This window comes from Octodon degus, unplaced genomic scaffold, assembly GCF_000260255.1.
Source record: "Octodon degus isolate 3935 unplaced genomic scaffold, OctDeg1.0 scaffold00118, whole genome shotgun sequence".
Taxonomy (NCBI): domain Eukaryota; kingdom Metazoa; phylum Chordata; class Mammalia; order Rodentia; family Octodontidae; genus Octodon; species Octodon degus.
Window position 1 is genome coordinate 1,597,868 of NW_004524694.1, and position 14,737 is coordinate 1,612,604.

The 14,737-nt window shown below is 31.8% G+C and overlaps 1 protein-coding gene across 1 annotated transcript in view; it reads left to right on the top strand.

The window, feature by feature from the left end:
• Vps13b (vacuolar protein sorting 13 homolog B) overlaps positions 1-14,737 on the top strand; it is an 881,657-nt gene that overhangs the window by 107,550 nt on the left and 759,370 nt on the right. The window contains 3 exon segments of the mRNA XM_023699943.1: positions 5,642-5,770; positions 12,495-12,530; positions 13,322-13,342. Coding sequence (XP_023555711.1) covers positions 5,642-5,770; positions 12,495-12,530; positions 13,322-13,342 — 186 coding nt within the window.

The window sequence follows — 14,737 nt, forward strand, 5'->3', positions numbered from 1 at the left end:
GGCGCAGGTTAGGAGGAAGCTCTCCACACACTCACAGGGCCTGGGGTAGGACTGGGTCTGGAGAACTTCACTTCTTAATTTCAAAACTTATTACATAGTTACAGGAGTTGTAAAGGTCTGTATCTAGATTTCCTTCCAAAGCCTCACATACTCATTAATGGGATTTTTGAGAAGTGATTGTGTCTTGGAAGTGTGATATTCATCAATGGATTAGTCCACTGGTAAGTTTGTAGCTAATTGTGATGTTAGAAGATGAACTCTGGTCAAAGGAGATGGTTCACTGGAGGTGTGGCCTGGAAGGGTACATTTCCGTTCTTTCTACTGTGATCTCTGCTTTCCATGTGACAGGCCATGAACTGTTTCTCCTCTGCCATGCCCACTGTTATATCTCCCTACCTTAGAGTCCATTGACTATGAACTGAATCCTCTACAAACTTTCAGCCAAAGTAAACATTACTTTCTTGAAATTGTGGGTGTTGGGTCTTGTGTGCCAGCTATGAGAAAAATAATTAAGACAGTAATCAAAACAGTTTGATATTGACATATATCAGGAATATATAATCAGTGAATAGGGTTAATACCGGAAATAAACCTTCGTAGATGTGGTCAAATGATTTTTGACAAGCATGGTAAGACTGCTCAGTTGAAAGGATATTCTTTTTGTAACAACTAGTACTGTGAAACTGAATGTTAATATGCAAAAGAATGAAGGTGGACCTTACCTCATACCACACACAAAGATTAACTCAAAATGATTGAGAGACCTGAATATAATATTTTATTATTATTTTTTAAATGTATTTTAGTACAGGGTCTACAGGGTCTCACTATGTTGATCAGACTTCTAGTCTTTCTCCTGTGTTCAGCCTCCTAACCCCTGGGATTAAAGATATGCACAACCATGCCCAGTCTCAGTCTCCATTTCAGTGCGCTCCAGGTGTGTGGCCAGCATGGCATGCCAGGGATTGAACCTGGCTGCTGTGCTCTGCCTAAGCAGGTGCTTTAGTCTACTGAGCTATCTGGTCGGCCCTGAAAGTAATATTTAAAAAAATATTTTGTACAAAAGGAGGTACTTCCAGCGCTGCTTCAGAAAATGGCAAGGAAGGAGGGGTAAGCATGTTTGAGACAAGGGAAGGGACGATTCAAGGGTGATTAATGGCATCATGTCTTTTATTATAATAAATTTTGTTTTAAACAAAAAAAAATATATATTTTGTTCCCTTTTAGGACTGAATCATAACATTTCATTTTTGTAGAAACAAAATTCTTTTTACCTGGTTATCACTTCATGGATATTTGTGATTTTTTTTTTACTACTTGACTATTATGAATAATACAGCTATGAACATTCATGTCACAATTTTATGTTTGTTAGGTTTATAATATCAAGAAATTAATCATATAGTAACTCTCTTTTGGATGTATTTAGCAGTTGCCAAACTTTCTTCCAGAGGATTGTGTTGTGTTGTTACTTAAGCAGTGATTAAATAAGGATTCCTGTGTGTTCACATTGTCATTAACACTTGCTAGTATTGTCTGTCCTGCTTTTAGGCATCTTAGCTATTATAAAGGGACATCTTGTTTTTTTTTTTCTTGTGGAACTGGGGATTGAACTCAGGCTCTTGCGCCTTATTCTACTGAGCCATTTCCCCAGCGTCCCCCCATCTTGTGGTTTTCAGTTATATTTCCACAGTGAGTAATGGTGTTCAGTATTTTATTTTTCATATTCATTGCATATTGGCCATTTGCATATCTGCTATAGAGAAATATCTATTCACATATTTTGCTTATTTTAAAATAGGGTTATTCCATTCTTATTGTTTATTTGCAAGTACTTATGTATTCTGAAGGATTTTACATCTTCAACAATGTAAGTACAGAATGATTATATTAATATTTTTGGAATTCTAGATGGTGGCAAAATAATCAGTATTTATAGTTTTACTGGTTTAAGTTAGGGATGAGATAAAAGTAAAATCCTTCTTTCCCTGTCTGAGAAAAACGTGTCAGTTTCCATCCGCATTTTCTTTTATTTCAGTATTTATATAAACAAAAATTACTTTGAGGGGAGTTTCTACCAGGGTCTGTGCTACTCATTCAAGATGGTTACTGATGAAAGGAGAACGAAGTCGTTTTACTCATAGTTGAAGGAGAAGTGATGATGTCTCAGTAACTACTTTTCTCTCATTACTGGGACAAAGTACCTGATGCCCAAAGTTAAGAAAGGAAAGGCTTATTTAGCTCGTTAGTGGAGGTTTCAGTCCATATTCAAATGGTTGCAAGGAGACTGGCAACATGGCAGAGGGAAGCAGTTCATGCTGGTGGAAAAGAGTAAAACAAAAGAGAGCAAAAGGGAGGAGTATTGGCAACAATAGCTCCAGAGAGCAAGTCTGTCTTCCTTATGTTGCATTCAGGCTATCTGTCCCAGGCTGGGTGTAGCAATCATACCATAATCTGAGTAGCATTTACACCCATAATCCCAGCATACTCACCCCATAATCCCAGCACTAGATCATGAATTCATCATATACTCTAGAAGTCCGCCCCATAATTGCATGAAGCTTTGGGGGGACAACTAGACACAATCCATAACAGATGGTAAAAGATTCAAAGATTTCATTTATTTAAGGCTAAGTGGAGAACCAGCCATTCTTTTTTGGGAGAGGGGAAGGGTGAAGCTGAGGGAGGAAGGAAGGCTAACAAAATTGAGCTAATTGATGAACTAAATGGAATGTAGCATCATAATGCTGCTGCAATGATATGTAATTTTGAAGACATCTTTTATCCTTTTTATACCTCATCTTTTTTGTAAATGAGATGCTTGAGTCAAACATTTAAATAGTCAGCTTTAAAATTTTATAGTTCTTTTACTGCTAAATGCTTTTGCTATAGAATATGTTCATTATTATGCTTTTTTATGTGGTCATAATAAATCATCAGTTTTTATGTGTTTCGGTGTATTACATAAACAGTTTTTCACATGAAGCCTGTGTTTGGTTATTTGTCCTTTTAACTAGGGAATAATTATACTGTGTGGCTTTTCATGACATCATGAAAATGATTTCTTTTATATCACAAATTACTTAGTTTTTATGGGCACTTATGGTTAATGTGTACCTTTTACATTTTTTTGTTTAAATTTGTAATTCCTAATTTATCCTAACTTCTGTTAATAACTTGTAGAAGTTTTATGATGTTTTAAAATCTCAAAATTTCCTCTGTTTGAAGTATTAAAGAACAGTTGTCATAAAATTTTGAAATATTAGTAGGCCAGATGTGGTGGCTTATGCCTGTAATACTTGCACTTGGGAGGCAGAAGCAGGAGGATTGCTGTGAGATTAAGGCCAGTGTGGGCTACAATGTGAGTTCAAGACCAGCCTGAACTGCATAGTGAAACTGTCTCAAAAAATTTTAAAAAGAAAATTAGAAAAGTGGTGATATATTTTTTCTCTTGCCTTTTTTTTGTTTAGTGGCATTATGTTTAATATTCATTTAATGCGATATTTATGTCATCTTGTTCAAATTTGTTTACCTCAAGTAAAATTTATGTTGGTAGTTACACATTTTCAGTGCTTCAGAGCATTAGTTTTCAGCATTTAGCCTGCTTATTACATTTCCAGATATGTGTGCTACCCTGAATGAAAGTAACTTCACTTCATACTTGCCTGGTTTTGCTTTTTTCAGATGATACGTTTCATAACCTTGGTGAAACAGCCTTGACAAGTCATTAGGTGATTTAAATATTGTAAATTTGTATATCTAATTGCTATGATTTAGAGGAGTATGCATACTGAAACTTTTTAATATGGTAGATAAACACAATTTGATGTTTTAAATATAATTTGGCAGTATATAGAAGGTAATATATCTAATAGATACTGTTTATAATTTTTACCTACTTGAATGCTTGCATAGTAGTTTATGTAGAAAATATGTAAATATAATACAGCTTTTTAAAAAAATTGCAGTTCTCCAGAGTTCTTTGCAGTTCTTCAGATAGCCAGCAGGGGATCTCCTCTTCACCCAATTCCATTGGAGTGCTACTAAAAAGTAGCTTTGAGAAAGTTCTTGGTCGAACATAGGTAGTATGATGTGATAAAATCACATCGTTACTGTTATTACTAGGAATATTTGAAGACTAAATTTTTTTTGATAATTATGTTTTATATTATTATAAATTGTAAATTTCAGAATTGTGTACTTGACTTTTATGAGAAAATATGAAATGTTAGAATTCAAAACAGATCTTCAGAAAGAATAAATGTGTATGTAATATGTTAATTTTTAAGTTATGATTTTATGTAATCATCTTGATATTCAAAACATAGCTTTTTTTCTTATCAGTTTTGTACTTGCTAATTTGTTAATAGCAATACCTATACAAATTAATATTGTAATTGCATCCACTTTAATTTTCCTTGACTATAATTAGATAGAAATGACCTTTAAAATGCAGTTTTCTTTGAAAATGTTATTTTTACTGTTTTATTTTCAGAACACTTTCATTCATGAAAAACTGGTTTTGGAAGAAAGTGTTTTACATTATCGGTTGATTAATATTAGGGTCATAATAGGATTTTGAAACCATTTGTATGTACCTTAATACCGTAAAGGTATTTATGTTGTATCATAGGGATTAAACCTAGAGCCTCCTGTATTGACAATTGCTTCATGAGCTACATTCACCCTCAGCTCTGATGTTAAGAAATTGATCTTCGCTTCATGATCATTGAATAAATGTACTATATCTGAGAATGTTTTTGCAGCATTTATCAGTTAATATTAATCCTACAGATTGGGTTGATAGCTATGAAATCAGTGGGATATAAATTCAGGGATTAAATAATTAAAGATAACTGTTGAGGTTACATTGATTTGTATGTTATTGGAAGGCAATTGTGTCAGTCCTTTTAGTATGACATGTTTATCGTCTGTTTTATTGGAAATAATTAGAACAGAAACATCAGTTTTATGCAATGTTTGATGTAGAATATGCTGTTAAAATATTTCTATTAAGATATTACATTGTCCAGGCAAAATAGGGATTGCTTATACAATTTTCAGTGTGATCTCATTTTAAGTGTAAACATAGGAGGGTAATTATACCTTGTACCAAATTTCCTGGAGTATAAAATATCAATCTTACAGTTATTTTCACAAAAGAAGAGAGAAATGAGTAACAATTTAGGATATTATTGGATATTGTTTTTATGAATGAATAATGAAACTTGAAGATAATACATTTCTAAGATTGTACTTTTAGTTAGATGATTTTAACACCAAGTTATGTAATTTATAATTTACAGTGGGGACAATGCTGTCAGCTATGTATATTTATGGAATAGATGTAAATTTCAGCAGATATTAATGCACTATGTGAAGGTTATATATAGGAATAAATGTGAAACTTAGAAAAGTTAGTCAAAAGCAGTGCTCTTTTAGGGATATGAAAGAAACACAACATGTGTAGCTCTTTGACTTGATGTCAAATTGAATAAAAGAAAATGTTGATTGTTCGGGAAGTAGAAAAAAAACATCGGAACATATTGTGCAGCTGTTGTACAGCAATTTGAAACTGACGTATTTCATCCTGTGCTTATTAAAAGTTTGTGAACATTTGGATCTTTTCTTTTTGTTTTAGATATTTGGCTTTCAAGCAGGACTGACATCTTTGGATTGTAGTGGATCTTACTGCATACCTGTGCCAATTATTCCCTCCTTTAGCACTGCTCTGTATGGTAAATTACTAAAACTTCCCACTTGTTGGTAAGTATTACATGTTAAAATATGCTTATGTTAATTTTCATAATTTCAGAAGGAGATAAAGTCAAATGTATTTGTTCTATATCCATATATTAGTTTTATGGAAAACTTTAGAAAAATATCTGACGATGAAGTCTTTTGCAAATATAGAAATCTTTTAAATGTCTGAAATGTGTTAGTTTATTGTACTTTTGTGGTTATAGTAATTGTTGGAATAAAAGTTAATCTGTTTTGGAGATTCAGTAAAATGTTGCTGCCTTAGTGTGTAATTTGTAACAGAGCAAATGCCTTTTTCTTTGAGAGAGAGTATAAAGATCTAAAGAAAGACTTGAATTAATATCTAAGGCCAACACTTTTGTCTATTAAATAATTTTATGAATATTTATAAGCACTGAGTAATTTGTACTCCTACATAAAATTCAGCGTTATCTGACGTGTTTGGTTGATACATTTTTGAAGAAAATGATTTGTAGTTATTGTCTGCATTTAGAGTTGAGTTGCCTCATTTAGAGATACTTACTTGAATTTAGAAATTTATAGAAAGAAAAGCAGAATTTACTAATCATGTGTTTTTAGTTAAAACCAGTACTTTTAATATGTTAAAATGATTTTTAAATTTATGAAATATTTAAATGTCTGAAATTATTTTCTAGTGAAACTGTTTTACATTTTAAAATGGAAATATTTTTATTATTTAGATTATCTTTACTTTTCACCGTATTTAGTGACCTTAGTTTTTCAGAATGTATTTTCTATTAGATTTTTACTATAAGTGGCATGACTTGCAGAAAATATAGATTTTAATTTATTTAGAATGCTTCAGTTCTTCTAATAATATGTCTTTTAAAATTAAATTAGTAACATGAATGCATACATTTTCAAAAAAAATTACTTTTTGATCCGGAACATTTAAAATAAAAACAGAATTTATAATCAATTATTGGATAAAATGAAGACATTTAAAGGTGATTATGCATAATTTTTCATGGTAAATTTCTTTTTTCTTTCTTTCTCCTTCTTCTGTACATGTCACTTATTATGCTATTTAGGTATGGGGTTAACTTTTAATTTGCATCTATATATCTTATTAGATACTTTTATGCCATATTTGATATTCTAATTTATAAGAAATACCATGGATTTGTCATAGCTGATATGTCAGTATTAATTTTAGTAAGTATCTCTATACTTTCATCTCAGATATGTGCTGATTTACTTATTATTTACAAGGCTAAAATAACTTTAATAATGCTCTTTACTTTGGAAAATTCTTAATTTCATGAAAATGTTCAAAATTTCCAGAATGAATTATTCATTTTATCCGAAAAAAAATATTTAAATACATGAGGTTTATTTTAAGGATGTGTAGGGTTTACTACAAGTATTGTCATATATGACCTAAAATTTGTCTGCAGATATCTAAAAGAACATACGAGTTAGAGAGTATGCTAACACTTACTTGAATATGTTTTGTGTTTGTTCTAAATAAAACCATTTGTACATTATATCTTTTCTGTGGTTTACAGAATTGTATTGCACTTCTTTCTTCCCCTCCCCTCCCCTCTCCTCCTTTTATTTTGATGGAACTGGGATTGAACTGTGGCCCTTGAGCTCACCAGGCAAGCGCTTATTTAACTGAGCTATCTCCCCGGCCTGCTTTTTATTTCTTTAAAAATGTTTTTATAATTTTTATCAATTCTTAATTTGAAAATAAGAAATATACAATTTGGTAAAGTGAAGTGTTGCTAAGTGTGGCTTGAAATCAATAAAATACCAGAGAAAATAATTTGTGATTGTATTCCACACAGTATTCCATTGTGTGAACATTGGTAGTTTTACATATTCTTGTGATTCAGTTTAAAATTTAGATTCCTAAAGTTTATGTGCATTTCTTTGTTGTTCTTTTGCTATTTTCCTCCTTAAAATTTGGTTGTTTTAGGGAGATTAAATGCCATTCTTAAAAATTTTTTTGGTTACTCATGTTTTGATTGGCATTGTGCTGTTTGTCTTGAGGGTTTAATGTATGGTGTGCTTTACTGTCCTGTTTTAAATAATGACACAGTTTGACACAGGCCACAAATCTAGAGGTGAATACTTGGCTCTTTTTTCTTTCTCTATCTGCTTATGTTAATTACCTGCTCTTGTTATTAACATTTTCTTAAAACTATTTTTAAAACTACTAAGACTGAACTGGTATGTTAGTTCTTTTATCTCCACACTAGTGGTACTAGGGTGAATTTTCAGCATTGTCTATTCTAATATCGAGTAGATCCTTTCAAAGAATGCTTTGAATTAAAAATAAAGCAAAACAAAAGCAAAAAACAATACTATATTGACATCACCTATTCCAGTCTTATCTCAAATATGAGAAAACCGAGTTCCAGGAATGTCAAATTACTTGTCTAGGAAGGGTATCATTTTGATCCTGTCTTCAGTTAATGTCTTTGAACTGTATCATATTGCTTTAAAATTGCAGTAAAGCATTCATAACATAAATTTTCTATTATAAGTGTAAAATTCAGTGGTGAGTATATTCACATTGTTGTATAACTACCATTCATCTCTCAAACTGTTGTACATCATTAAAAAATTAGCTCTCAATTATCCCCTCTCAGGCTTCACTACTATATTTTTCTCTATAAATCTGATTATTCTAGACATGCATATAGGTGGGATCATCATCCTTTTTTGTCTTTTGTAACTAGCTCATTTCACTTATGTTAAAGATTCATCCAAGTTGTAAGCACATATTAGAATTAATTTCTTATCTGTTTATTCATTTCATAATTCTTTTGTGAGACTGAATTTTACTTGTATCCCATTGTTTCATTTATTGAACTATCCACCAGTGAACACTTAGGATCCTCCAACCTTTTGGGAGTCATATATGACTCCCATCACCTTAGTCTATGCTTTTATTCTATTGGTTATATATGTAGATATGGAATTGCAGGATCATGTATTATGTTTATCTTTTTGAGGATTGTTACTTACTTCCACATTTAGCTATAGCGTTTTATATTTCCTTCAGCAATGTAGAAGGGTTTAATTTCTCCACTTCCTGGTCAACACAATATTTTTACTTTTGATAATAGTCATCCTACTGAATATCAAGTGCTATCTCATTGGGATTTTAATTTTGTATTGTTCTAAATAGTGATGTTTAGAATTTTTTCATGTGCTTAATTTTTATTTCAGACTTTGAGAAAGTTTCCATTGAGTTTCTTTGTTTTTAGTTTTTTTTTTAATTGTTGAGATATATTCTTTAAATATTTTGTAAGTTATCTCCTTTTCAAGTACATGATGTGTCAGTATTTTCTGCCTTTTGGTGAGATCATATCACTTTTGGTATTACCTAAGATTATCTTAACTCTTGGTTCAGAAGCTGATCATACCTTACTTACGACTTTTGCTTTTTTGCATAAAATAGTTAACCTTTAAAATACAACATAGTGTTTTTCTTAAAATTAGTATAGTTTGACCTGGTAGAAAGTAGTACAGTGAGTATTTGGGATAGTGGTACTTAAATTGTAGAGATGGAGAATGGGATGAATTTATTAGAATTCCTTGCATTATTTATAAGCTTATTTTTACAACTGTCTTTACTCTTTCCCTTTTTATAATGAGTGTCTCACAAAAGTTTTTCTGCAGAAAGATTTTATATTTTTCTACAGTATACAGAGTTCTAGGTATCTTTTCTCACTTAATTTTCTTTTTAAAAAATATTTCAAAACTGTAATCAGTTAAACACATTACATATACACATGAGTTTTGAAATACAGACATGAGTTTTGAAGTATAGACAAGTTTAGTAGTACTAAATGGAATAAAAACTAAATCAAATGAACATTTCACTTATGCCTTAGTTTTTCAAGCTGCTGTAAGAAAATACCATAAATTAGGTGAGAACTAATAACAAAATGTATGTTTCTCAGTTTTGAGGAAGCAATCATATATGAAGTTATTGGCTGATTAGTGAGAGCCTACTATCAGATGCACCTGGATATTTTTTTTTTTTTTTCTTTTTTTAATGTACTTAGTACAGGGTCTACAGGGTCTCACTATGTAGATTAGACTTGTAGTGATTCTCCTGTTTTCAGCTTCCCAAGCGCTGGGATTATAGGTGTGCGCCACCATGCCCAGTCTCAATTGCCATCTCAGTATGTCCTGGGGGCAGGGCTGGCACAGCATGCCTGGGATCAAACCCTGGCCACTGCAGTCTTCCTAAGCAGGTGCTTTAGTTCACTGAGCTATCTGGCTGCCCCCCCCCCTTTTTGATGTGTTCTGAGTCTGGAAGTAACTCTCTTTAGGCTATTCTATCAGGGTAATTTTGAAGATGATTCCATAGCCAGTGACAAGAAGACAGATAGGTTAAGTAGATTTAAAAGCAAATGCTCCTCAATTTCAATAGAAACTTCTAATAGTTTTTTTAGGTGTGATTGTATGCTTTTTCACATTATTCATTCAGATCTATTTTACAAATACATGGGGAATGACTGCAAAATGCCACACACTTTGCAGGGGTTTGATGGGAGGTCATCAGTAAGCTGCACAGTCAAATTACCTGATCTCATGATAGTAGAAAATATACGTTCTTTTAATTAAGGAAATTTTGAAGAGAGAAAAATTTACACATTATAGATTGTCATTTAAAATTATTTGTATAATTTTTCTTTTTGCTATGCTGGTTCTTACAAGATGTTTAGTTGTTGCTAGTGTAGTATGTTTTGTATTACTGATTATTTTTCTTAAATGATTTATGTTTGAACTCAAAATTGTCTAATTAGGGCTGGAGGAAATATAGTGCAGATAAATAAAGAACCTTTGTATAAGTTAGTATATCATTTTTCTGGTTTTTAAAAATAGCCCATTACTATCAAATTCATTGTTGTTTAGGGTGTACTTGATAATTGTGGACTTAAGGTAAACTTTTCTAAAAAGTTGATTTATTTTTTGTATTTTCTTTGGTTATGAATTACTGCAATTCATCTTTTGTCAAGGCTTTGAAAAGATATTTGTACTTGGTAATCATAAGTCATGATAGATATTGCTTTGTGTATTTGTTTAATATTACATTTTTACTTTGACTATAATTCATATTTTAAAAAATCATGAGGGGCAGGAGATATGGCTCAGTGGTGGAGTTTTGTTTTCTTTTTTAATGTATTTAGTATAGAGTCTACAGAGTCTCACTACACAGATCAGATTTGTAGTGATTCTCCTGTTTTCAGCCTCCCAAGTTCTGGGATTACAGGCATGTGCCACCATGCCCAGTCTCAGTTGCCATCTCAATGTGCCCTGTGGGGTGGGGCTGGCACCGGAGGCCAGGGATCAAATTCCTGGCCCCTGTGTCTACCTAAGCAGGCTCTTTAATCCACAGAGCTATCTGGCATTTTTTTTTTTTTTTTTCCAGTAGTGGAGTTCTTGTGTGCATGCACAAGGCTTTGGGTTCAATTCCCAGCACCACAAAACAAAGCAAAACAAAACAAATCAAAAACGGCAACAACAACAAAACTCATGAGCAGAATTATTTTTTCCATTTAGATGAGGGTTATATTAGAAATTTGTGGGGATGGTTTTAATAACTCAGAATTATTGCTAATTTGTGTGCGGGGGTAATGTTAATTATGTTATTTGTATTGTCCAACTTAAAATTTTATAACAGCCTTATGAATGAGATACTATTATACACATTGTATATACAGGTTGTATTTTTGTTTTTTATTTTATTTTTTGCATTTACACATATAAGTAAATACTTAAGCTGAAATCCAGGTTATGTTTGTTTTAATCAATACAAGATTAGCAATTTGTAGTAAGTTTTAATCCTTAAGTATTGTTCTGTAGGAATAGCTTTGTTAATTTATTTTAAAAAGTTTTATATTTTATGTAGCTTAAAATGCATTCATTTTAAGTATACAATTTTATGACTTAAGGTAACTTACCATGAATCAGTCTAAGGATTTTTTATTTCACCAATAAAATTCTTCATTTCCACTTATAAAGCTCATATCCAATCCAAGGTGACCACTAATTTACTTTTTGTTTCTATAAATTTGCTTTTTTAAGGAGTCAACAATTTGTGGTTGTCTGTGTCTGGTTTCTTTCATTTAATATAATGATTTTGATGCTTATTCTTGACATAGTATGTATCAGTAACTAACTTACTTTTATTCTAAATCTCTCTGATTTTCAATAATTGAGTGAGATATCTTTAGGTCTACAAATAATTATCCCTTACTCAGAGACATTTAAATTCTAAAGTCGAATGTGGGAGTTTTACATCTTGTTGCTTTAACAGACTTGAAAATTTATAAGACTGTCCTTTGTAGGCATGGGCTTTTGTCATGATTTTTGAAAAATTATAGAGGGTAGAAGGGGTTTGTGCCCCTTTGCCCTGTGATTAGAACTATTTAAGACTCATTCAGTCTGCTTTACTTAAGAAGATGAGTAGTTGGCAACGGGCAGTTTTTTATCTTTCTTTTCTTAATTAAAATCCTTGGTAAGTTTACTGACTTTCAAAATACTAAGTCCATTCATTCCACTTTGTTATTTTGTATCATGCCTTATTTTATTTTTCATATGTATATTTATGCTGTAGGAACTAACATGTAGTTGATATTAAAAGTTTAAAATTAAATGGACTAGAATATAATTAATTAAAAATTCTTAGATCTGCTAACTGAAATTTTAAAGATAATAGGAAAGACTATAGGTATTTTTGACCAAAGTTCTGTTTAACGAAGAAAAGCCAGATATCCTTTGTAGTTTGTTTGCTCATCTTGCGCTTTTTTAAGAACTTAAGTTTCATATTCTGAAACAAATGTTTATGTAGATTTTAGCATCCAAAGATAATTTTTTTTTAGATTCTAGAGTCAAATTGTGTTCCATTTTTATGTTCCAACAAATGTAAATATTTAAGTATTGGGGATTTGATTTTGTATTTGTACATTTCTATCATAGTTTTTTTCTTCTAACAGTTTTGGAGAGGAATAAAAGTTAAAGACAAATATTTAATTTTGTATATATAATTCATTTCTTCAAGTATTCTATTTTATTTTATAAAGTCTCTAGAGTAATTTAAGAAATTACAAAAGTACAAAGGCCTAAGTACACCTTGGAATGTATATAACTTTGATAAGTTTTTTTTTTTTTTTTGTATTTTTTTAAGGAAGGGTCTACAGGGTGTTCAGGGTCTCACTACTAGATCGCATTCCTTGTGATCTGCCTGTTTACAGCCTCCCAAGAGCTGGGATTACAGGCGCACACCACCATGCCTAGTTTCAATTGCGGTCTCAGTGTGCCCCAGGGGTGGGGCTGGCACAGCAGGCATGAGCTTTCATAATAATTCAGAATTGTATAGAATGTAGTTTGTAAAGTTTTCTATAATAGCTTTTTTCTTTGTTTTGACTTTTATTATTCCACGTTTAGAGTATATAATGCTTACATTCTTCATAGGGGTTGGTGCATGTACATAACATATTCCAGTTCTTTTTCTTTATTATTATTTTTGTATTGTAGGGAAGGGTCTGCAGGGTGTTCAGGGTCTCACTACTAGAACGGACTCAGTGATCTGCCTGTTTACAGCCTCCCAAGAGCTGGGATTACAGGCATATTCCACCAAGCCGAGTCTCAGTTGCCCTCTCAGCACACCCTGGGGGTGGGGCCAGGGCCAGCACAGGTCAGGAGATTGAATCCCCATCCCCTGTGCCTGCTTGCAGGCACTTTAATCCACTGAGCTATTTGGCCAGTTGTTTTTCTTAACCCTTCCTTCCACCCCTGTTTAATTTTGTTTGCATCAAATTCATTTATTAGACCTTATATAGGTAATTATTAATTACACAGATTAAAAACTAGACAGAAGACAAAAAAATAAAAAGCTTGTGAGAAAATTGTACTAAGCCATAGTATACTTTTAGATAAACTGTATACGTGAATTATAATAACTTTTGTTTTTGTGTGCTACATAAAGTATGCTAGTGTTTTCAATAACATTTTGAAATTCTATTTGGTCTAAAGATGTTAGCTCGGTGTTAGAAAGCTTGCCTAGCTTGGGAGGATCCTGAGTTGTTCTGGTTTAAAAAAAAAGTATATATATGATAAATAAAATTATATAATTTAAATATAAATAAGTTCAACAGTTTTAATTGTACATTTCAGTGATTTTCTTATGAGAATCGCCAACTTGTACTACCACCAAAATCAAGATAACATTTCTTCCTGGACTATTGTTGTCTCCTCTGCTGTTGCAGACAGTCCTTTCCTCTCCTCCTGGAGTTTCTCCTCTGAACCTCATCAGATAGTGTGAGCCTGGGACTTGTTAGTGGTCACAGTCTACTGTTGCTTCCATTGTTCTCCATTGTTTCCTCCACTCAGCAAGTGATTCATTCTCTTTATTCGAGTTTCTGGGATTTGCTAAACTGTATCCCTGCCAGAGCATTTTCAGATGTACAATAAAAAGGTTTTGAATATTTTTTACCTAGTCACATGCTTTCATTTTGTGGAGCACCTATTGTTCAGATAAATTTTTGTTGAGCACCTTTTGTTTAGACTGAACAATATTTGTAACAAGCATAGTAGTTAGGAAGATTAATTTTGAAATGTTTTAAACTTTCCTGCTGTCCTGTGTATTAATTCTTAAGCAAATTTAACTTAAAGTGTTTAAAAATTTACTACTGTCACATGTATTTAATTTAATTTGATGAACTTATTCCTATTTTAATAGAGAAATTTAAAATTATCATGTCCAGGATTTATATTATTAGTATTTTTATTTTACTAACAAAGTATGGTAGTTGTTTAGAATATTGACACATGCTATATATTATTATTTTTTTTTTCCAAAATTTTATTGATAAACAGATAGCAATGAGACAGTTTCAAATCAAATCGGAAGTATAGTTTCAACAAATAATACACTGCATATATTCTTCTTAGTGGTTAATTGCTGTACAAGATGCGGACTTGAGATCTT